The 25,480-nt window shown below is 38.1% G+C and overlaps 1 protein-coding gene across 10 annotated transcripts in view; it reads right to left on the bottom strand.

The window, feature by feature from the left end:
- SLC44A5 (solute carrier family 44 member 5) overlaps positions 1-25,480 on the bottom strand; it is a 400,420-nt gene that overhangs the window by 176,166 nt on the left and 198,774 nt on the right. For 5 of the 10 annotated variants that reach the window (XM_047873770.1, XM_047873764.1, XM_047873767.1 and 2 more), the window contains exon 3: positions 19,506-19,547. The exons of 1 other annotated variant lie outside the window; for it this stretch is intronic. In XM_047873770.1, the coding sequence (XP_047729726.1) occupies positions 19,506-19,547 (42 nt within the window). Of the gene's footprint in view, positions 1-16,047; positions 16,079-19,505; positions 19,548-25,480 lie in introns of all 10 variants that reach the window. 4 more of the 10 variants (XM_047873771.1, XM_047873773.1, XM_047873772.1 and 1 more) reach the window with 3 other exon arrangements.

Raw genomic sequence — 25,480 nt, 5'->3', positions numbered from 1 at the left:
AAGTTAAAAAAAAAAAAGAATGACAAAAGGGGGAATAGCAGACAACAGGAATTACACAGAACCCACTGCATGACCCACCCAAAAGTGTATCTCCATTCAGAGAAAAGAGAAAGAGAGAGATTCTTCTTGCTCAGGGCTGGGATGGGGGGGGTGGGGGAGTGGGTATGTGTTACAAAACAAGATAATCACTTGGAATGGATGCCTGGGGACTTATCTCACTTTCTCCTATAGTCCTGTCTCCTTGGATCAAGTCAAAGATAAAATAGCCTGGATTTTATACTTGTAAATTCTATAGAGCATCTGTGAGGCAGAAATGCTCATGAATATTTTTTCCTCACAAAATGGATTTTTCACAAAGAGATGGAACATATTAGAGCTCATTGTCAAAAGAAAACTTTGATCTTACTTCTTTTACATTCTAGATAGATTTGGAGGTGAGAATGAAAGACTAGGGAAGGGGAATCTAACACTGAAGATGAGTTTGTCTCATAATCTGGCATGATGGTAGTAATATAAAACTGTGAAAATAAACCCATAAGTAAAAGTCTACCTGTTAGCTCTAATTCCAAAAGTATGAGAGGTTCAACTCCCTCCCACCCCCACAAAAACTACAAATTCTGGATATAAAACTTAAAGAATATCTTCGTAATAGCACTGGAAAGCTGACAAAACAGTGAAGTAATACCAGTTCAAAATTTAAGTGAAAGTGGGAACCCAGAGATAAAGGTACTACTAAAGCTACTATAGCCTCAAAGATATTTACCAACTTAAAAAAAATTCAAGGAGCAAGGGAAACAGAAGACACAGACCAGAGGCTACTCAAGATAAGGAGTCAAATAGGAAAACATCACTTCACTAAGTTGGAACTCCAAAGGGCTACATACAGCCTCAGAGTGAAACCTACCTCACCCTTAACAAAATCACCTTGACACTGAAGAGAAAGATGGGAGAACACCTTCATTTGAATTTGCAGTGTATGTGAAGTATTCTCAGAAGGATGGGGGGCAATCTGCAGGTATTCCTAGGCAGTTGACAAACAACACACCTCCATCGGAATGCATATTATTCTAAGAATGCTCACAAATCATTTTCCAAAGAAAATATGCATCAAACAATAAAAAATAATAAATTACATAAGGAAACAAGATACCACGAAAGAACTAGATAATACATAGAAATCAGAAATAGACCCATAAAGTCTTAAGATATTTACATGCTCAGTCCCAGATTATAAAACAACTATGCTTACTGTTTTGTTTTGATTTGCTTTGGTTTTTTTCGGAGATACAAGACAAACTTGAAAATAAATGGGAAGAACTATTTTGAAAAACTACCCAGCAAATTCAAAAATAAAGCAAATCGAGTCTGGAAGTGAAAAACACAGTAGGGGCGCCTGGGTGGCTTAGTCAGTTAATTGGCCGACTTCGGCTCAGGTCATGATCTCACAGCCCGTGAGTTCGAGCCCAGCATTGGGCTCTGTGCTGACAGCTCAGAGCCTGGAGCCTGTTTCGGATTCTGTGTCTCCCTCTCTCTGACCCTCCCCCGTTCATGCTCTGTCTCTCCCTGTCTCAAAAATAAAAAACAGGGGCGCCTGGGTGGCTCAGTCGGTTAAGCCTCCGACTTCAGCTCAGGTCACGATCTCACGGTCAGTGAGTTCGAGCCCGGCTTCGGGCTCTGGGCTGATGGCTCAGAGCCTGGAGCCTGCTTCCGGTTCTGTGTCTCCCTCTCTCTCTGCCCCTCCCCCGTTCATGCTCTGTGTCTCTCTGTTTCAAAAATAAATAAACGTTAAAAAAAATTTTTTTAAAAATAAATAAACGTTAAAAAAAATAAAAATTAAAAAAAAAAAGAAAAACACAATAGATAAAATGTAAAACTCCATGGAGAAGCTTGATATCAGATTAGACAAAGCCAAGGAGACAATCAGCAAACAAGAAAGTAACTCAAAATAAATTATTTAGAATGCAGACGAGAGAAACTAAAAATGGAAAATATCAAAGATTAGTTGATACACTGAGCATAGAGTGAAAAGTTTTAATATATGTCAAATCAGATTTCTGGAAAGAGAATAAAGATGTTGGAGAGAGGCAATGAAAGAAAATTACTGCCAACATAGAATACTATATCTAGTGACAATTTGTTCAAGAAAAAGAATGAAATAAAGAAACTTTCAAGCAAAAAAGAAAAAATAAAAAAGTGTTTGCCATCTGAACTTCATTCACATATATTTCTGAGAGAAGAAAAAGTGACCCAGATGGAAGGTCTTTGATGAAAGAAGAAATGAAGAGTGAAGAACTACAGGGGAGGGAAGGAATGATCACTGGCTATATAAATAATAACAATAAAGTCTTGTGGAGTTAAATAAAATGAGAAAATTATGGCAATAATAGAATGTAATCCAAGAATTGAAGCATTATAGTCTTCTTTTATAGAAAAGGGTGAAATATTAATAAATTTTTAATTTGATTAAGTATGCATGCTGCACTTTTTAAAAGAGTAGAACTAGCATATATTACTTTGAAAATAATAGAGGAAGAGGGGCGCCTGGGTGTCTCAGTCGATTAAATGTGGACTTTGGCTCAAGTCATGATCTCATAGTTCGTGAGTTCAAGCCCCACAGCTCACAGCCTGGAGCCTGCTTTGCATTCTGTGTCTCCCTCTCTCTCTCTCTCTGCCCTTCCCCTGCTCTCTCTATCTCTCAAACATTAAATACATAAAAAATAAATGTATAAAACTACAGGGAGAAATTACAAAACCCACAATCATAGATTTTAAGATATTTTCTCGGTATTTCTCACTATTATAAAACAGATCAAACAATCAGTAAATGTACATTTTCCTCAACACATGGTGATAGGACAATGGATATCTATAAAGAAAAAAATAATAAACTTGGAGCTCTACTCACATTAGACACAAAAATCAATTCCAGATAGAAAGACCTTAAGTGAAAAGTTAAGTTATAAAGTCTTTATGACTTCAGAAACAGGATTTTTTAAGCAATAGTACAAAAAGCACTAGTCATAAAACAAATAAGTGATAAATTTAACTACAACAAAAATAAGAAACTCTGTTCATCAAAAGACTCAATAAAGACAGAGACACGACATCCATAGAGGATAGTAGTAACACTATAACATTTCATTATTAATACCAAGGATATATAAAGAACTATGGGTCAAAGAGGAAAAAAAATGACAATAGAAAAGGGAGCAAAAGACTTAGGTAGGAACTTCAGAGGAGGAAATCCAAATGATCAATAAATAGTAAAGTAGTATTCATATTCAATCTCATTAATAATTAGGCACATGAAAATGAAACCACAAAAAAGAAGTAACTATATACCTTCCAAACTCTTGCAAAAAGTGAAAAGTTTGATAATAAGGGGTGTTGACAAATATGTGTAGTAGTGGAAACTCATGCATTTCCTGTGAAAATAAAATCCGTAGAACCGCTTTGAAAGTTTGGCATTACCTGATCCTATGACAAAGCAATTTCTGTCCTAAACTTTATCCTGAACTACTGCATAGGTGTACAAAGATATACAGATGATAATGTTCATGGCAGCATTGTTTGTAATAGCCAAAAATTCAAAACAACTCAATGGTCACTAAAAGTGGAGAAGGTAAATAAATGATGGTATAGTCAGACAATGGAATACTAAGCAGTTACCTCCTTGCTAGAGGTAACCACTATCCTGGAATTTGTGATAATCTTTTTCCTATTTTCCTTGTAGCTTATCATCTCCTATGCACTCTTCAATAATATAATTTAATTTGGGTTATTTGGAACTTTCCACAAATGAAATATGAGGTGGGATTTTTTTTTAGTCTTCTGTTATCATCATGTTTGTGAGATTCATATAGCTATATGTAAGCTTTCTCTCTCTTTCTCAGACACACACAGAAACACACGCACACTCAACATGGAAGAAAATAAAATTCTACTTTTTCCGAACAGAAAGTCCCACAAAGATACTCATATTACTTCAGACATTCAGGTAGTCCAAGTTCAGAGATTCAAACAGTCCATTTAATTAACAGACATGAACAACAAGCTATCTGGCATCTTGATTTCAGCTGCAAAGCCTGTGTCACCTTAGCAAGTCACTTCTCTGGTTCAAAATACAGTCATGTTTCAACTATGTATTAGTCATCTTATTTATGGTCTGTCTTCTCCACTAGAATACAAGTTCTAAGAGGACAGGGGCTTTGTTTTGTTTCCTACTGTATGTTCCACTACCCAGAACAGTAGTTCAGGTTCATAGTAGCCACTGGTTCAGTATTTGTTATGAACAAGTAATGAAGTGTCTCCTAAAGCTGTCCTTTTAAAGTTATTTGTGCTACTATTTTATATTTATTCTCCCACATAGTCTGATGCCAGTTAGGCTTTTCATAATGGTGTGCATGCAAGTATTGGCCAGAATGCATCATAAAAATGACTTAAGAAGTGCTGTGCTCTCATATTTTAAAAGCCTGACAGCCTTTCAGATTTCCAACTTGCTTTCTGAGAGAGATAATGATGAGTTTGCAAGACAGGAGTAAGATAGTGTCACTTTTTAGTCACTTGGGTTATTTCAGTGATGTTTCTGTCAACAGTTGAAGTTGACCTCTACTGCTTAAGACAGCCAAGGATGGGTGGTACCTCTAGCCTTAGGTTCATAAAGAAGAAATAATATGGGGTAAGATTCCCAACATTTTTCTAAGGGTAATTCTTTCAGATTGTATTTGCCACAAAGGCCTGCAAACTAACATGTTATTTTCCCTCTCACTACTATTTTTTTAAATGAGTAAAATATTTTAGAGGGGTTTTAGTACAGTTTCTACTTCTAAAAGACATTGATTCTATCCACAGAATCACTGTAGCTCTCGGTTTCTTTAGCCATAGATTCCTGTGTTGATTTCAGTGACATAAGAGAAAGTTCTCAGAGGACTGAGGTGGCATCTTTTAGAGCAGCTTAATGGAAAGGTCTGCACAGTTGTGCACAGGTGGGTACTTCAGGTTGAAGATAACTCAGGTTACAGGCCAATTCCAATCATTCCTGTGGCTTCCTAATGGTGGGATAGCTGAATTAAGGCAGTTACAAGAGTTTACAAAATCAAATGCTCCAACCAATGCGTCCAGCCAATCAAGTGATCCAACCAACACTTGAACTCTTAACTAACACCCCCTAGGTCTTCTCAATCTTCAGGGACTTGACAGAATTTCTGAGACATTTGTTTTTGACTCAGGATTAGTCAGCCCTATGTTCTCAAGTAAAAAGTAGCTCTGGGCATTTTTCTATGCCGAAATGATACCAATCCAAGGAGAGATCAGTACTGCCTTCCACTTAGGCCAAGACTAGTATCAGTGCAAGAGTGAGAAACATTTCTACATTGTCTCTGAAATTTGTATCTATTTCTTAATGTTCACTTTTCCCCCACTCTTACTAAGATGTGTTTATCTATTTAGTAATATATATTTAGTCAAAACTTAAATTATGGTATTACCTGCTTAATAAACAAAAATTTCCAATGCATGTTCTAAATCATGGAAGTTTTACAACAAAATATAACCAGTGTTACTGCACATGAAGAAATAAAAAGCTCTTAATGGATTTAAAAGACAACTCAGGGTGCTGGGGTGACTTAGTCTGTTAAGCAGCCTGCTCCCTTTTTTTTTTTTAACTCAAGTTAGTTACCATACAGTGTAGTCTTAGCTTCAGAAGTAGAACCTAGTGATTCATCTCTTACTTATGACACCCAGTGCTCATCCTGAAAAGTGCACCCCTCAATGCCCATCACCCATTTATCCCATCCCCTTACCTACCTCCCCTCCAGCAACCCTCAATTTGTTCTCTGTATTTGAGATTCTCTTATGGTTTGCCTCCTTCTCTGTTTTTATCTTATTTTTTCCTTTCCTTCTCCTATTTTCATCTGTTGAGTTTCTCAAATTCCATGTATGAGTAAAATCAGATGACTTCTGTTTTTCTCTGACTGACTTATTTTGCTTAGCGTAATACCTCTGCTTCCATCCACATTGTTACAAATAAGTGGCAGACTCTTGATTTCAGCTCAGGTCATGATCTCTCACAGTTTGTGGGTTTGAGCCCCATGTCAGGCTCTGTGCTGACAGCCCAGAATGGGTGAGGAGAACACTTGCTGGGATGAGCACTGGGTGTTGTTTATAAGCAATGAATCACGGGAATCTACCCCCAAAACCAAGAGCACATGGTATACACTGTATGTTAGCCAACTTGTCAATAAATTATATTAAAAATATAAATAAATAGATAGATAGATAAATAAATAAAACAAAAAAGTATCACATTTTCGTGAATTTTAAAAAGTATGATGATTCTTATTACTGTTTTACAATAAATAAATAAATGTGTAAAATGTTTGACACATCCTAGGTTTTCAATGAAAAATTTCCCTTCTCCTTCCTATTTTCCTAAGAAGCCAACTAAATTTTAATCCCCACGCCCATGCCACCCACTCTATATTCTTTTGTCTTACTAGTGAGAATTTAGAAAAAGAGAAGGGATAACCTTTAATCTTCCTTTCTTGGCTTTGGCTTCTGGTGCTTTTCTGGCCTCCAAAATGACCACTTTTGGGCTTTTCTGACCCACCCAAATGGGCCTTCACACACCCCATCTCCAACAGTTCTTGAACTTAGAGACTTAGGCAATCTGTGATGCTGTTCAGTGACAGAGAGACCTTAAAATACAAACATGTCCTGACCAGAGTTGATTTTAACCTCCGAACAGTTTTCTCTGCATATCAAATAGAACTGATTTTATTTCACTGATCACTTAACCCTGTGAAGCACGACCAGAGACACAAAGATGAGAAAGAAACAAATCCTTTAGGAAGAGAATTGCAGTGTAGAAGTGGGAATGCACACATACACACACACACACACACACACACACACACACACACACACATACACACACAGTAACACAGGAAGAACTGAGTGCTTTGAAGAGGAGTATAACAAATAAGAGGAAAGGACAGTTCACATTTGGCTGAGGAAACCAGGAAAGCCTTTAAATTAAGAAGGTGGCATTTGAGCTGGACTTTGAAAGTTGAGTGAGAGACTGGGTGAAGGAAGGAAAATTTGGTATGGGGAAATTCAGTGTGTCAAGGAAATAGTGAATCACATGAGAGGAAAATGTATAAATATGGTTATAACTAGCTAAAGTTAATGACACATTCACATCAGCTAGTTTTACCGTATTGATTTGAATTTAACCTTTCTCTCAAATCTCATTAGAGAAACCAACAAGCATGATGGCTTCCAGAAAACCTGTTCCAAAACTAGAAATGCTGAACAATAATTTGCCTTTAAAATTTAATGTGGCTTTTGCACTACTCTTTTTCCAGTCCTGTGCTTCTTCAGTATCATTTAAAAAAAATTCTATGCTTTTTCTTAGGAAAGCTTTTTACTCTATAAGCTACTTTGTATCATAATAGAAACTGTACCTGATTCATAGTTTAAGTACTTAGCAAACATATGAAGAATAGAACAGAAAATAGACAAGGTTGAGCAGTCAAGTTTCTTTAGCACATATTTTAGGGGAAAAAATGTTTGAAACAATGTAAATCAAGATGCAGTGAATATGTGAAGCACAAGGGGGATGTTATGATTACAGAAGCTTGATTAGCATGCATGCCATATTTGATATATTTAAATTGTTAGTGGTTGTGCTAATACTAAACTTTATATATTTTAGACCCAGTTTAATATGTTCATTATATGAGGGGTGCCTGGGTGACTCAGTAGGTTAAGCATCTGACTCTTGATTTCCAAAGCTCAGGTCATGAACTCACCATTCTTGAGTTCAAGACCTGGATCAGGCTCCATGCTATCAGTGCAGAGCCTGCTTGGGTCTCTCTCTCTCTCTCTCTCTGTCTCTCTCTGTCTCTCTCTGTCTCTCTCTCAACAGATAAACTTAAACAAATGTGTTCATTATATGAAAAGCCAACTTTTTGCATTGCATTTTTACATCATGTTCCCTATGCTTAGGAAATATATTAGTTTGTATTTTCTCAAAAGAGCATTTAGCTATGTTTATAAAAGCTTAACAAACAACTAACAATTTTTTGTCAATATTTATTCAGGCTGGTATAGCATCACTAAGCCAGGCATTGGAATAAAATGCCAGTATTATCAAGAAATTTCGCTTTAGGGGCACTTGGGTGGCTCAGGTCATGATCTCACGGTTCGTGGGTTTGAGCCCCGCATTGGGCTCTGTGCTGACAGCTCAGAGCCTGGAGCCTGCTTCTGATTCTGTGTCTCCCTCTCTCTATCCCCCTCCCTCCCCTTCTCATGCTATCTCTCTCTGTCTCTCAAAAATAAATAAATGTAAAAAACAACATTTAAAAAAAGAAATTTTGCTTTAACCAGAATTATTTGACAGAGTAACCAATCAAGAAAAATAAAAAGTCCCCTGCTAAGTATCACATTTAACAAGACCATCTGACCAATCAAGGACAAGGTCCTTGTCACAATCACTGACTTGCGTAATTACTTGTTCTGAAGATCCCAATGGGCTCTGGCATAGGTGGCATAAACTCAGGGGGGTTTTCTGTTTTGTTTTGTTTTTTTGGAAGATATGTTTGTAAAGTCTGCTTTAAGTGGGTACCTTGATATAACAATAAAATCAATCTTGGCTCTCCCTCTCTCTTTCACATTGTACACATACACAACACTCCACAAATTCAGAGCAAATGCTCAAAATCAAGCATTGGTGTCCTGAAAATGTATTCCCAAAGATGTCTGTTATTGTCAAAGGGAATTCTGCTCCCTGAGGCATATGCAACTATGAGAATGTTCTGTATGTTTACTGCTTAGACACTCTGCTGCAATCTATTTCAGAACACAAAGGTTTCTGTATGGAACATTAAGTACTAACCAGTTAAACGCACATTAAAATTTGTCAGCAATACTAACCTACAGTCCAATGGAGATTTGCCTCGCTGGCACACATCTTTCACATTCTTATGGTTTTATGCAAGACATCCAAAGAAAGCAAAAGTAATTCCTTCCCTTCTTACTACTTACATACTTCAGTATAAAACAAATAATCTGTTAAGCATCATTTCAGAAATATTTTTAAACAATGTTACTTTTTGTATTTTTGGTTTTAAGGATGATTAAAACTTTTAGGAATTCCTAAAACAAAGAGAAGAAAGAACTGGGGTGGAATAATTACTTGTTCTTTTCAATGCAATGATTACAATTGAGATGATAACAGTGATTCACAGAAAGAATCTGCCATGATAGAACTTTCTATTTTGAGAATGTATCATTATTTCATTTTCTAAGACAATTTAAATCAATCTCCAAACAGAGGTTGATTTTCAATTTTGTAATAATAATTTCAGCACACAAATTATTACTTAAAATCAAAATCAAAATTTATTCATTCTTTATTCACATTTCCAATTAAATGCCATTCTGTTGTTTCATCAATACAAAAAACAAATAGCTTTCTTTGTCAATAACTGAAGAAGTTAGCTAAGCTTATGAAGAAAGGAAAGATAAAACTTCACCAGAGGATTTAAAAATAAAAGTGGACCAGGTTAACCAAATACCAGGTTTTAAAGTTTCCTGTTTCTTTGTCATGTTACTACTTTCAGCTCATAGCTGCAAGCCCCAATCATACTTTCCCATGTAAACTATCCAGTTTTCTCAGCAAGCACTGAGCAAAGAAACTATTAATGTTTAAAAGTGAAATTGAGGGGGGCCTGGGTGGCTCATTCTGTTAAGCATCCGACTTTGGCTCAGATCATGATCTTGCAGTCCATGAGTTCGTGTCCTACATCTGGCTCTCTGGTGAGCGCTCTGAGCCTGGAGCCTAGGAGCCCACTTGGAATTCTGTGTCTCCCTGTCTCTCTGCCCTTCCCCTGCTCATACTCTGTCTCTGTCTCTCTGTCTCTCTCTCTCTCAAAAATAAATGAACAGTAAAAAAAAATTTTTTAAGTGGAAATCTTTTCCACTAAGGATGGTCCTGAAATTATATTTGTAAACACTCCAACCTCTGGCTTTAAAAGTCAGACCTAGTAACCTCGCAAAGAATGTCCAGTTCCTAAAACTAACAGTATAGACTTCCCTTTAGTTCTAGGAGGAAAGAATTTCTGGGCTCCTCATATTCATAGCTCCTAACTTCTACCTATACCTATCCACAACTGAAATAACAATTTTAGGAGGGAGACTATCACTTTAGTGACTTGTTTATTGGAATTATTTTATGTAAAACAATTCCACTCTTTATAATTCTTTTCATCCCTCCAACTCTTGGAATTGACTCAGGCAGGATGTTGATCAGAATGTTCCCAAGCATTGTTTCGTATTGCAAAGATGGCCAAGGGTGTGTTTATATAAATACCTAAAGGTGACCTCTTCCATGCAATTTATGTAGAATACGTATTCCTGACCTCTTGCCCTTGTACTAAAGTGTTCTCTTCCCACTCTAGCCTATAAAAGCACACCAAACTGTGTGATAAATATGTAGCTATAAAAGTAGACGGAAATAAATGAATGGGCACTCTTGTTAATATGTATCATGGATCTCTGATTGTAAACATAAGGTAGGGATCTGGACCCATTTTGCATAATAAGGCATCCTTGTTATCTGGTTACAAAAGCAAGGGGATATTTGTTAACATTTTTAAGCTTTTAGGGGAAATTTAAGAATATGTGAAAGTCTAGGTACAATCAAAAACCACAAATTAAAAGTATAAACACAAAAAAGCATCATGTTGAAAGAGCCCAGGTTCTAAGATCGGAGCCTAATCCTAGTCCAGCACAAACAGTCTGAGGGATCTGGGGCATGTTCTTTAACCCTTCTAAACTCGGTCTCTTAACCTGAAAACAGAGGGATTGAAGATGATCCCTAAATTTCTTCAGGCTCTAAAACTATTGGCATATGTTAGGTCCTGCATAAATGCTTGTTGAATAAAAATGCCTATAACTGCCAAAGATCAAGAAACAGTGAATTCAGGATACAGCCTACCCAGACTTTCCTGTTCTAAAGTGGAGAGAGTAGAGTACCAGGAAGCTTCAGAGTTGGTCTCATAGGCTTCAGAGAAGGGACAGAAGCAATGAAGTTTGAAGCAGAAACCCGAGCAGCCTTAGTAGAGATTATTACATATAGGTTGTATTCAGAACATTCAAGGGACATTCACAGGTGTATCTTGGTTTCCTGCAGACATCAAACAGGAACTGAGTAGCACCCAAAAGCTGTGATACAATTGTGAATGGGATCAGTTTCTTTATTTGTCTTTGGGTTGCTTCATTATTAGTGTATAAGAATGCAACTGATTTCTGTACATTAATTTTGTATCCTGCGACTTTGCTGAATTCATGTATCAGTTCTAGCAGACTTTTGGTGTAGTCTATCTGCAAAAAGTGAAAGCTTGACTTCATCTTTGTCAATTTTGATGCCTTTGATTTCCTTTTGTTGTCTGATTGCTGATGCCAGAACTTCCAACACTATGTTAAACAACAGCGGTGAGAGTGGACATCCCTGTTGTATTCCTGATCTCAGGGGGAAAGTTCTCAGTTTTTACCCATTGAGGATGATATTAGCTATGAGCTTTTCATAAATGGCTTTTATGATGTTTAAGTATGTTCCTTCCATCCTGACTTTCTCAAGGGTTTTTATTAAGGAAGGGTGCTGGATTTTGTCAAATGCTTTTTCTGCATCGTTTGACAGGATCAGATGCTTATGAAGGAAATTGAAGAAGAGACAAAGAAATGGAAAAAACATTCTGTGCTCATGGATTGGAAGAATAAATATTGTCAAAATGTCAATACTACCCAAAGCTATCTACACATTCAATGCAATCCCAATCAAAATTGCACCAGCATTCTTCTCGAAGCTAGAACAAGCAATCATCAAATTCGTATGGAACCACAAAAGACCCCGACTAGCCAAAGTAATTTTGAAGAAGACCAAAGTGGGAAGCATCACAATCCCAGACTTTAGCCTCTACTACAAAGCTGTAATCATCAAGACAGCATGGTATTGGCACAAAAACAGACACATAGACCAATGGAATAGAATAGAAACTCCAGAATTGGACCCACAAAAGTATGGCCAACTAATCTTTGATGACGTAGGAAAGAATATCCAAAGAAAAAAAGACAGTCTCTTTAACAAATGGTGCTGGGAAAACTGGACAGCAACATGCATAAGGATGAAACTAGACCACTTTCTTACACCATACACAAAAATAAACTCAAAATGGATAAAGGACCTGAATGTGAGACAGGAAACCATCAAAACCCTAGAGGAGAAAGCAGGAAAAGACCTCTCTAACCTCAGCCATAGCAATTTCTTACTTGACACATCCCCAAAGGCAAGGGAATTAAAAGCAAAAATGAACTATAGGGACCTCATGAAGGTAAAAAGCTTCTGCACTGCAAAGGAAACAATCAACAAAACGGAAAGGCAACCGATGGAATGAGAAAAGATATTTGCAAATGACATATCAGACAAAGGGCTAGTATCCAAAATCTATAAAGAAGTCACCAAACTCCACACCTGAAAAACAAATAATCCAGTGAAGAAATGGGCAGAAAACATGAATAGACACTTCTCTAAAGAAGACATCCAGATGGCCAACAGGCACATGAAAAGATGCTCAACGTCACTCCTCATCAGGGAAATACAAATCAAAACCAAACTGAGATATCACCTCATGCCAGTCACAGTGTCTAAAATGAACAAGTCAGAAGACTATAGATGCTGGAGAGGATGTGGAGAAATGGGAACCCTCTTGCACTGTTGGTGGGAATGCAAACTGATGCAGCCGCTCTGGAAAACAGTGTGGAGGTTCCTCAAAAAATTAAAAATAGATCTACTGTATGACCCAGAAGTAGCACTGCTAGGAATTTACCCAAGGGATACAGGAGTGCTGATGCATAGGGGCACTTGTACCCCAATGTTTATAGCAGCACTTTCATTTAAATTTTTTTTTCTTTCAACGTTTTTATTTATTTTTGGGACAGAGAGAGACAGAGCATGAACGGGGGAGGGGCAGAGAGAGAGGGAGACACAGAATCAGAAACAGGCTCCAGGCTCTGAGCCTGACGCGGGGCTCGAACGCGCGGACCGCGAGATCGTGACCTGGCTGAAGTTGGACACTCAACCGACTGCGCCACCCAGGCGCCCCAGCAGCACTTTCAACAATAGCCAAATTATGGCTATTCTTATGGAAAAAGCCTAAATGTCCATCACCTGATGAATGGATAAAGAAGTTGTGCTTTATATATACAATGGAATACTACTTGGCAATGAGAAAGAATGAAATATGGCCTTTTGTAGCAACGTGGATGGAACTGGAGAGTGTTATGCTAAGTGAAATAAGTCATACAGAGAACGACAGATACCAGATGTTTTCACTCTTATGCGGATCCTGAGAAATTTAACAGAAGACCATGGGGGAGGGAAAGGGAAAAAAAGTTAGAGAGGGAGGGAGGCAAACCATAAGAGACTCTTAGAAACTGAGAGTAAACTGAGGGTTGATGGGGGGTAGGAGGGAGGAAAGTGGGTGATGGGCATCGAAAAAGGCACCTGTTGGGATGAGCACTGGGTGTTGTATGGAAACCAATTTGACAATAAATTTCATATTAAAAAAGAAAGCTGTGATACAGAATCAGAGTGGGAATGAGGTAGGTTGGTGAGAGGAATCAGTGCTTTCAGAGACAGGGAAAAGCAGGAATGGAAGGGAAAATGTAATTTCCCTGTCTAAGGAACAAGAAACTGAGAATTTAACAAATTTCATCTGAATATAGTTTGTGGCCACCAACTCCTTAGTAATATGACCATTTTTGTTGGCTCTATGAAATACCATGCATGTGCTACAGGGAAGAATTACACTAAGAGGCATGTTAGGAAAAAGAAATGAGTGGGATTGGATCTGTGGTCTCAGTCTGATATGGAGAAATCACTTCATTTTTCTGTTGCGAACAAGTAGAAAAGCCAAACCCAGTTTATCAAATCCCTTAAACTTCATCTCCATCTATCTATGGGCTGTAAGGATATGTAAATGAGAAATTACAGGCTCACCCCATTTCCTAAGGCAAGGAACCAAAAGTTTGTTTTTCATTAAGAAAAGTCTTTTTAAAAATAGACAACTTCATGCAGTTTGTCAGATCTTTATTGCACTTGCTTGAGCAAGTTACATATGCCTGTTTCTCCTATGCCTGTTTCATCATCTGTAAAATGGGAAAATAGAACAACATCAAAGAGTCATTGGGTAGATTGAGTAAATTAGCATACGTAAGGCAATTTAGAATAGTTTCCAACAAATAGTAAGTGCTATATACACAACTATTTTAGTATTGTTGTTGTTAATAAAAGACCAGGAGAGCAGCTTTCCTAATTCTCAAGAAAATTCAAAAATAAAAAACATCTGGGAAATAAAATGAATCCCACTCCAGAATAGCCAACTTTACCTGTTTTTAATAATTTTGAAGAGTAGGCAGGCAAAATCCAAACCATTTCAAGAATTAATAATGAGAGATAATACACATTGCAGCTACTTAACACAAACTATCAAAAACTGAAATGAAGGGTGTCCTATTTAACAGCCTAAGGAGACCATATATTTTAATCAGTTTCTTCTTCTAAAGACCCTTGTTCACACAGATGTGGAATAATTGATTGCAATATTTTGTGCCAAGAGGCAGTCAATAGTACAGAGAAAGAGAAAGACAGCTTGGATTGCCAGGGGAAATAAAAGCTCCAAGGTAAGGAAAGAGCTCTTTCCTGGGGAATCAGAAGTCAGCCTTACATAACATGTTTTGCCTAAAAAAGAAATGTGCCCTTTTCCCTTAAGTTTACATATGCTCCTTTCAAGATGTCTCTAGGCTCTCTGGAATTTCTATGTGGAGTCAAACCTATTTTAGTAATAATTTGCAATTGTAACAGCTCTAGCTAACACTGATATTCTAAGAGAAAAAATAAGGAGCAATTAAGATTATCGTAGAATATTTTAATCCTGGCATTTTAACCCTAAGGACACTTAAGACAAAATGCAACTTGACCCCAGTAAAATTAGATCAAGTAGAAATAATTATGTCAAAATAAAACTAGCAATGCTAAGCATATATATAGTGAAGCATTTTTTCTTTTTTAATAAAAAAAGTTGAAGAATCACATATTATTAACAATAATAAACACTGCAAAAATTGACCTTAGAAGAGATTAAACTTTTAGAGAAATAGTTAACAAAAAATAGAATTGACACTAACTAAAACTTCTCATGGTAAAAATTTATTGACCAAAAATTGATAGAGGAATCATATCATCCTGTAAAATCCACAAAAATGTGTCATGAAGTTGATGAATCTTAATGTAAAGTAAAACAATCAATGAATCAAATATTTATTTTAAAATTGACACAAAACATGGTAGTCTAATTAAAATAAGCTTAGTAGAATAAAAAAGGATAAAACCATAAATAGTTTAACACTGCTATTCAAAAATTAAGAAACAAAATTAACTAATAGAAGGTATTTTCCCCCACCAAATAAAAGAATAGTTTACTGACCCAAATTCATTAATGTTGGCATAAATCTGATTTAAATGTTAGTGTACAGAAATAGTCAAAATATCCTCGGGTTTAAATTGGGTCAAATTGTCAGATGCAAATTGTGGGGGTCAAAAAAGTAAGGTCAAAATAGCCAATAACCAAAATTGTGCACTGTCCATTGGATTAATATAATATTTGCTCTTGTGACTCCTACATTTATATACTAAGTAATCTAAAACTGACCAAAATGGTACATTAAATAAAGTGTGATTAGAGGAAAAAAGTAATATTAACTCATCATAATTGTGATGATATATAATTGTGCTCTGATAATTAAAAAAATTTTTTTTAATGTTTTTATTTTTGAGAGAGAGAGAAAACGAGAGGCGAGGGCAGAGAGAGAGAGGGAGACACAGAATCTGAAGCAAGCTCCAGGCTCTGAGCTGTTGGCACAGATCCCAACGCAGGGCTTGAACTCAGAGCTGTGAGACTATGACCTAAGCTGAAGTTGGACACTCACCCAACTGAATCACCGGCCGTCCCAATGTGCTCTGAAAATTTCAAAAGCAGTTGGTTATTTGCTCAGTTCACTACTTGATTTTGAGAATATAAGAGTAGTTATAAACAGATTCTTCTGTGGAGAATGGACTTGTTAAAGAAAGCATAACTATGTTTAGGGCAATAGGTAAAGTATGAAAACCAGTGAGGAGGCTATTGTAAATATCAAAATAACAAAGGACAGTTGTTTGAATGAAGTAATACAGTGGAAATGGTCAGACTAGAGGATTAGGGATGAAAAGATAGGTAGACTGGGTTTAGTGGGACCTGAAGCTGAATAAACCAGTCTGGAGCAAGATAGAGCAAAAAAGGCCAGCGATATAAATTTAGGAGGTGGCAGCATGCGTATGGTCTTTAAAAACCATAAGAGACTCTTAAATACAGAGAACAAACTGAGGGTTGCTGGAGGGGAAATGTCTTGGGAATGGGCATTAAGGAGGGCACTTGTCGGGATGAGCACTGGGTATTACACGTAAGTGGTGAATCACTGTGTTCTACTCCTGAAGCCAATATTCTAGTATATGTTAACTAACTTGGATATAAATAAAAATAAAAACAAGTAAAACAAACAAACAAAACTGAGATGAGATGAAATCACCTAGGATAACGTAAAAAGAGAAAATGCATACTGGGGATTCCCCAACATTTGGACTCTAAATCTTAGAGACTGGGCAGAGGAAGAGGAGACGTCAGAGAGAAAGGAGGAAAACCAGAAGACCAGAAAGTGTGGTATCATGGAAGCAAAAGAAGAAAATATTGCAAAAAAGAAAATGGCTAGATGTGTCAAATGTTCCTGATGGAGAATAAGGTGAGAAAGAAAATAATTCTCCATTGGAGGAGCAAGATAGACATTTTGGGAAATGTGGATAAAGTGTTTCCTGAAGTAGTTCAGATACAATTCCAGTTGGTGTGGGGTAATGAAAGGATGAGAGGGAAGAAAGTGGAGTCAGTGCCTAAAGACAACTCTAATGAGGAGTTTCCTATGGGAAAAAGTAAAGAAATGGAGTGGTAGGTGGAGAATGATAGGAAAGTCAATGGAGGCTTTACCAATTTTTTCAAGGGGTTGATATTTAGGCATGTTTATACAATGGTGGGAATAGTGCAGGAGAGAGAGGGGACAATTTCATAGCAAGGTCCTTGTGGAGGTACCAGCCTAGAGGAGACAAGGATTCCCCTTCCTTGTAAGAGCAGAGGAGGTAGAATACATGGGATAAAGTCACCAGCTTTGCTGGGCCTCAGCTTCTTTGGAATAGGAGGCTGTTGAAGCATGGTTTCCATGGTCTACCCTCAACTGTACTCCAATTCTCCCAAGCTCACCTACATTATTAAACACAGTTAAGCTTTCATTAACATAAGGTTCTTGAAAAGACATCTAAATGTTGAGTAAATGGTTCAAAGAAATAAGACGAAAATGGCACCAAATTCACCTGCCATGCCTATTCACCCATTCACCCCTAACTCCTGGGTATAACACTCTTAGGATCTGCAGGTGTTTCTTCTTTTTTTTTTTTTAATGTTTATTTATTTTTGAGACAGAGAGAGACACAGCATGAGCAGGGAAGGGGCAGAGAGAGAGGGAGACACAGAATCGGAAGCAGGCTCCAGGCTCTGAGCTGTCAGCACAGAGCCCGACATGGGGCTTGAACTCACGAACTGTGAGATCATGACCTGAGCTGAAGTCGGATGCTTAACCGACTGAGCCACCCAGGAGCCCCTGCAGGTGTTTCTTCTAATATAAATGCATTTTCAGGGGATGCAAAACCAACAGTTCCTCCAACTTAGCAGCGAGTTCTCTTATATATATCTTCTCTAGGAGAATGGAAATAGCCTAAGATCTCAAGGCAATATTCTACATTGGAGTTTCTCCCTTTCCTTGAAAACTCCTTTTCATTCAAGCAGAAGCAGTGCTCTGTGGTCTATTATACCAGCTTATTATATCAGATTATATCAGAAGTGAAGCGCTTATTCTTCATTGGCTCATTTATCTCAAAAATCTTGTCAGAAAGATGACAATTTTATTATAGTCCTAATTATCCTCATTAAGACAAGGTTTATGAATGAAAATATAATATCATATTGAACAGTAAAACACAATTTTAAATCATGATATATCTTGAGTAAGAGTAACTCACTGACTCCTGATAACCCAAAAAAGACTTGGTTTCTATGTTTTTCAAAAATAGGGGGAAAAATCTGCTGGTATATCTTTCACCCCTAAGGTTAGAAAACCACAAATGGAAATTTATAAAATAGCTTCTACAAATGATTATATTACCTATCTTTCCACCTTATAGGATCCTATGTGATCAAATAAAATCTGTGTAAGGGAACTTTAAAGACTATAAAATGCTATATAAGTTTAAGCACAAACCCTAGAATCTACCCAGGTACAATTAAAGTACACAAGCATCAATAAAGAGGCTTTGAGAACAGAGATAGGAAAGTGCAAATGTGATAACCTTTTCAGTTGAGGATTTGGGATCCAAGGAATGTTGGAAGTCACAGCAGAGAAGTACTTGGATATCTCAGGGGCAATGAGAACACATAAAGGAAGAACAATTCTTTAAGTCTGTGCAGCTCAAACTTTTATTTGCAAATGAATCACTTGAGGATCTTGTTGACAACGCAGATTCTGATTCAGTAAGACTGGGGCGGGGCCTGATTCTGCATTTCTAACAAGCTCCCTGCTGTTGGTCCAGTCCACAGACCAACTTTTAAATTTCTCTCTCTTTTTTTTAATGTTTATTTATTTTTGAGAAAGAGACAGAGTGCAAGCCGGGAAAGGGCAGAGAGAGAGAGGGAGACACAGAATCTGAAGCAGGCTCCAGGCTCTGAGCTGTCAGCACAGAGCATGAGGTGGGGCTCAAACTACAGACTGGGAGATCATGACCTGACCTGAAGTCCAACGTTCAACGGACTGAGCCACCCACGCCCCCCTCCACAGACCACACTTTGAGTAGTAAGACTCAACTATACGGGGCTAAGGTGTGAGCCAGGTGTCACAAAAAGAGGACTGGGTAAGATAGTGTCATGAAACAGCCAAGAGGCCTGACAATAGAGATCTTTATTATAAAGAGAGATTTAAATAAGACATATGTGTTAAGGTCATAAACTGAGATTCAAGGGTGGAAAGAAAGCAAGATGTATGGGATGACCTGGGGTAATGAAGCTTCAGCAGCTATAAGATGTTCTTCCTGAGGGATTTTTTTTTTTTTTATAGCTCTAAGAGAGGAAATCCCTTCAGGAGGAAGAAATCAGCCACTTGAAAGAAGGACCAAAAAAGTCTTCAGTAATTAGTCTTTACCAATCAAATATTTAGGTGTTCCTAGATTTTGAAAGAATCATGTATTCCTTAATAGACTAACTGTCATGAAGAATTCTTAGACTAACTTATCACTTAACACTCAGACTATGACTTACCATAGGTATCATCTTCTAAGTAAGTAGTGTCTGATGTTTCTTCTAGGAAAAAAAACAAAGGGCAAGCAAATCTTTATTTGTAGGGATCAGTGATTCCGAAGCTCTATACCCATCTCTCCCTACCATAAGAAATCCTAGTTCTTCAACCTTAACACAGAGAATAACATAAGGTGTATTGTACTAGCTAAACAGATACTTAATGCCCATAGTCACTAATCATGTGGAAGTTAATCTTAGGAAGTTAAAAACAAAATTGCACAAAGATACTGGGTTTAGAGGTTGGAGGGTGGGGAAATAAAGTTTTTAATTCTTTCATTTTCATCCATGCCTTGTACAAGGTGATACGTACAGTCTTGAAAACTTCAGCACCAAGAACTAAGGCACTTTGTTTACTTCCATTTTATGCTTCTGCTTAAACCTCAGAAGATGCATTAGTCATGAAAAACTTAATATGCATTGAATACTTACAACTACATGCAGAATAGCCAGTATAGACTACAGAGAAGAGATGTAACTCAAATTCTGCAGCCACAATTGAACCACATTACATGTGGGGGAGGTGGATGTGGCAAGTTCCATAATGAACAGTGATAGCACACTAAAGTTTTATTGCTCAAATAATCCCATCCATATGGGAAACAAAAATATTAATGCTTTCTATGAATGCTCCATTCTCTGTTACTTTATCAGCCTTGTCAAGCTATTAATGAAAAGCATTCTCACTATAGAACTGATGGGCAGAAATTACAACCCTTGATCTAAGCATCAATGTTTCACATCAATCTAACAATGGAAAACCATTGAGAGTCAGAGTTGGGATAAAGATTCTAGAGAAAGTGAGCATTTGTAAACTGTGTTCACTGGAAAAGATAATGATAATTAAAATAGCAACCAATTCTTGAATACTTACTATACACTAGGTGCCATGATTCGTTTACTTTATTTCTTTTAATATTCACAACAACCATTGCCATAGTCAGAGTAATCAATTCTCCTCTAAAAATAAAAAGCTGAAGTTCCCAGAGGCAATGTGCTTCGGGTCTAATCTTTGCTTAGTCACCACCCTGCTAGTAAGTGGTGGATCTGAAAATCAAACTTAGGTTTATGTGGCTCCAATGTCCACTCATAACCAGTACAACTTCCAGCCTCTAGCACTCAAATGGATCACAAAAATAAAGATAATTTATAAAAATTTTAGGACTCCCCTCATCCTGCACCACACCTCCTTTAAAAGAGCAATGCCGGACCACATTCATTAGAATGATAAGCATTAACTGATTTCCCAGCTTTTACATGGGGGGTATACAGCCAAAGAAAGCCCCCCAAATAAGAATGGCCATCTCTCACTGTTTTATTAGACCTAAAAGCATGCATATTGAAGGCTGAGTACTTGAGAGATAGAATAAAATATTAAAATCCAATATCAACTGCTTCATTCCTGTTCCTGGGCCCTAAGTAACTAGACTTGCCTTTCAAATCCCCCAAAATAATAAAAAACAACAAAATTTCATATTTTAAAAAAGATGTCGCAATGTTTTTTTGTAAAAGGCCTAAGAACGTACTATTCTAATCAAATGTTAATTTGTACAGTAACAGAGGTTAGCCCCTGCCTCAAGCTCCCTACTCTGATCTTTCCCAACTCCTCCAGGTATATATACTAATGAACTCCACCCACAGGCTCAGGCCCACTGGAATCCTTGCTGGGTATGGCAGGATGCAGAGCAGTAACCTCAGCCCCAGCAGATGGAGAAGGGAATAAGCTACTCCTGCAATGTAGGTGCTTTACAGACACAGTTAAATCCTCAGCAACTATGGACTAAAAGTGTAATAATTCCCATTTTACAGATAGGGTATATGGAAACTCTGAGTGTTGAAAGTACCAAGGTTGCATAGTCTCATTGTTTAAAAACAACAAAGCGGACCTAGGTGCTGGTCTCCCTTACCCAGATAGAATATCATACAATATAATTTTGACTCCTTCCTAGAATTTGCACAGTGAGTTAAAAAATCAAAGTTCTTTGTCTCTTTTTTTTTTTGGTGTGATCAATTCATAAAATGGTAGAACCAGCTTTCTGTATAACCTTATATCTTTTTTAAAAAGTACGAGAACATCCATACATCATGCAGACTGCCTTGTGGATGTGTACGAACACCAATGCCAAATTATTTTGACCCTGGTAATAGCTGAGAAGACTGGAATCTCAAATGAGATCAGCTCCTGGATATGCATCCTGCCTACTTATGGCTAGTGCAGTAGCCTCAGTATGTAGTTGGAGATGGGAACTATTGGACTACCCTTCCTAATCTGATTGCTGTGCCTTTTACCACCTTCATTCCCTTTTGTCTTTCTTGCTCAAAGGGTCTTCTTTATTTTTTTAACGTTTATTTTTTTTCTGAGAGAGAGAGAGAGAGAGAGACAGAGCCTAGGGGCAGAGAGGGAGGGAGACACTGAATCTGAAGCAGTCTCCAACTCTGATCTGTCAGCACAGAGCCCAACGCAGGGCTTGAACTCACAAACCCTGAGATCATGACCTGAGCCAAAGTTGGACATTTAACCAACTGAGTTATGCAGGCACCTGCTTGAAGGGTACTAAGGGGATGAAGACAGGTTGGAGATAGGGATGGAGGAGGGATTAGCAATGAGCAGAGCCAGGCTGGAAATTGGTGAGAGTCACACTCTTGCTGTGTCAGTCTGGAATCTTATTAAAAAGAGGGGCGCCTGGGTGGCGCAGTCGGTTAAGCGTCCGACTTCAGCCAGGTCACAATCTCGCGGTCCGTGAGTTCGAGCCCCGCGTCAGGCTCTGGGCTGATGGCTCGGAGCCTGGAGCCTGTTTCCGATTCTGTGTCTCCCTCTCTCTCTGCCCCTCCCCCGTTCATGCTCTGTCTCTCTCTGTCCCAAAATAAATAAAAAACGTTGAAAAAAAATTAAAAAAAAAAAAAAAAAGAACCTGGCCCCTAGTCCTACATTCAGGTTCAGCATTGCTAATAGTGATTCAACCGTATACTACGTTTCTCCTGATGTGATGCATTGGAGATCATACAGCATATGTAGAATGTATTCTGGTCCAAAAATGTTTAACAGGAATACATCAAAACCTAACCTACATTTTATACGAAATACAGGAGATAAAGAAACAATGTGAATGATACCCCTGGGAAGGAACCAAACAAATCCAGAAAATGAGATATTCTGCAGGACAAGTGACAGGACCATATGTCAGTATTAGGAGAAAAAGGGACCTTGCTAATTAGAATATTAGAGACCTAAGGGACATAACCACCAGATCCAAGGTCTGGAGTAGATTAGATCCTGAGATGGACAAAATGCTACAAAGACATTTGTGGGGGACAACTGGGGAAATCCGAATATAGGATGAATATAAGATAAAATTAACATTTGTTGAACTGGAAAAGTGGAAACTGTTTACCAAAAAAACAAAACAAAACAAAAAAAAAACAGGTAGCAAACAGCATAAAAAGCAAAATCTCTCATAAACAAATACTACAAATCTGGAAGGAAATATGAGAAAGGTTGTATGTGTGGGTGACTGTAGCTGTGGTACTTTATTTAATTTTATTTTATTTTGATATATTTTCTAACTTTCTACAATGTGCATAAAATGGCTTTTATAGTGATAGAAAAATATTTTATACTGCAGTATTCCAACGCATTGGCTTGGATATGTCTGAATATAAAAAATACTCAGAGTCATGATGCTGCCATTTATCTGAATTTCTAACACTTTGTGGTGGCTGGAACCTCCACTGCTGTGTCCTGCATGCCAACCTCTGGTGCCATTGCCCACCCAAACTGTACTTGGCTTACTCAGTATACTGCAAGAAAGCAGGTGGCTGGCCATGTAGAGTCAGCCACTATAGCTGACATCATTTCGCACTGTGTCCCGGCTTCATTAACCCCTGCTACAGAGACCTGGCAGTCTGCAAGCCCAGGACAGATGTGATACTAAGCCTGTATCATCTGAAAAAGAGGCTGTTAAAACCAGTCTTGCTGAAAGGGAGAACTGGAACCAGGGTGTGGACACAACTGTGTCCACAAAGTCATTATTTCCTTCCTTCCATAATTTAGTCATTCATTTAGCAAGGATTTATTGGCCTCTTACTCAGTATCAAATACTATGCTAGGCACCGAGACTACATAGGTAATCAAAGGAATCCCTCCTTGTCCTCATGGAGTTCTTTGTAATGCATCAGGATGAGAGACTTTAAGCAAATAAGCACAACAATAATTCTTTACTTGCAAATGTGATATGATAGTTCCTATGAAGAAGTATATTGTATGAGGGCAATAAACCAGAAATTTAAAGGATGAGTAATGGTGTGCAGTCTTGGCAAAGGGCATAGCATGGGCAAAGACCCTATGATAGGAAGGAGCTGGCAACTATGGGGAACACGAACAAAGCCAGTAGGGTTGGAAGACACTTGGGTGAGAGGCTGAGTGATGTGAGCTGCAGCTGGAGGAGCAAGAAGGGGGGCAAATGGACACACCTGACCGCCTTATAAAAGGCCCACGCTGCGCCCCACCTAGATGCCCTTGTGGAAATAACACTTGAGCACCTGAGGTCTGAGATGGACCTGACCCTGCTGAGTATCATCTGTAACCTTTTACGTTCTCTAAAAGAAGAACTGCTGTTGAATCTTAAAAGGCAACAAGGGGGCACCTGGGTGGCTCAGTCGGTTGGGCGTCCAACTTCTGCTCAGGTCATGATCTCACGGTTTGTGAGTTCGAGCCCCACGTCGGGCTCCGTGCTGACAGCTCAGAGCCTGGAGCCTGCTTCGGATTCTGTGTCTCCCTCTCTCTCTGCCCCTTCCCCACTCGCTCGCACTCTCGCTCGCTCTCTCTCTCTCTCTCTCTCTCTCAAAAATAAATAAACATGGGGAAAAATTTTTAAAAAGGTAACAACGTTCTGAGTATCATGGTCAAGTACTAGAAACAAAATAAAGATATTATCCTATGCATGAGGAACCCTTTTTGCAGTTCTAGTAGCCACGATTTAAAGAAATCTGTAATGGAGTTAGGGACAGTCCAGAGACAGTCAAGAGGGAAAGGGCCAGAAAATGTGGTCCACACATAACGCACTTCCCTTAAAGAGACAAAAAAATGATGGTGTTGATGAGGGTACAGGTCTGGGGGTCCCAGGCACTCCTCACAGGGGCAGCCTTGGCAGGACAGTAGTGCTGAAGCGGGCAGGCTGGTAGGTAAAGATGACTGAGGTGTATGAAATCAAAAGCAAGAGAATGGTTACAGGTAAGAAGCTGAACACTACCTTTCAGTAATTAGAAATGGTGTATGTTTTTATGGAATGTAGAAGGTTTGAAAACTCATAAGCCTGAAAAAAAATACATTTCATACAGATAAGATGAAGTTCTGCTTTCTGCTTGGCCACAGTGTGGTCAGAGAGACCTGGCCTGGCCCTGCCCCTCACTCCCTCTGTTTGCTGTGCCTGTCTCATTTGTAAAATGGGACAGAGTGCTATCACAGGGCTGTTGTGAGAAATGAATGACACGATACTGAAATTTTCACCAGTGTCTGCCACATAAAAGACACTCGGTGAATGTTAATACCCTTCCTTATAGAACATGGGAGCTCTGAAGGATGCTGGCATGTGAAAAATAAAAGAGGTGGTAAGCTGTGATTAAGAAAGAAGAGCTTATTTTCTAAATCACTGATATTCTTGAGATAGCCTGAACTATGAAGAAAATATATGCACCTCAAAATACACTCAGTGGTATCCCTTCCAAAACCACAATATGGCAATAGATGGTCATTGATATTTATATATGGCAAGAGTCTCCCAACACTTTTTAGAATCAGAACCTAGACAATTTTGGCCCAAGGCTATTTCAATGTTTACCCACTTGATTGTCTAGGAACTTTTGCCACTATGTAGAGGAAGATGTCTATATACAATGAGATATATATATATGTGTATATAAATATGAATACACATAAATGT

Source organism: Prionailurus viverrinus, chromosome C1 (genome assembly GCF_022837055.1).
Source record: "Prionailurus viverrinus isolate Anna chromosome C1, UM_Priviv_1.0, whole genome shotgun sequence".
NCBI lineage: Eukaryota > Metazoa > Chordata > Mammalia > Carnivora > Felidae > Prionailurus > Prionailurus viverrinus.
The sequence above is the reverse complement of the archived record's forward strand: the minus strand, read 5'-3'. Positions and strand labels throughout refer to the sequence as shown.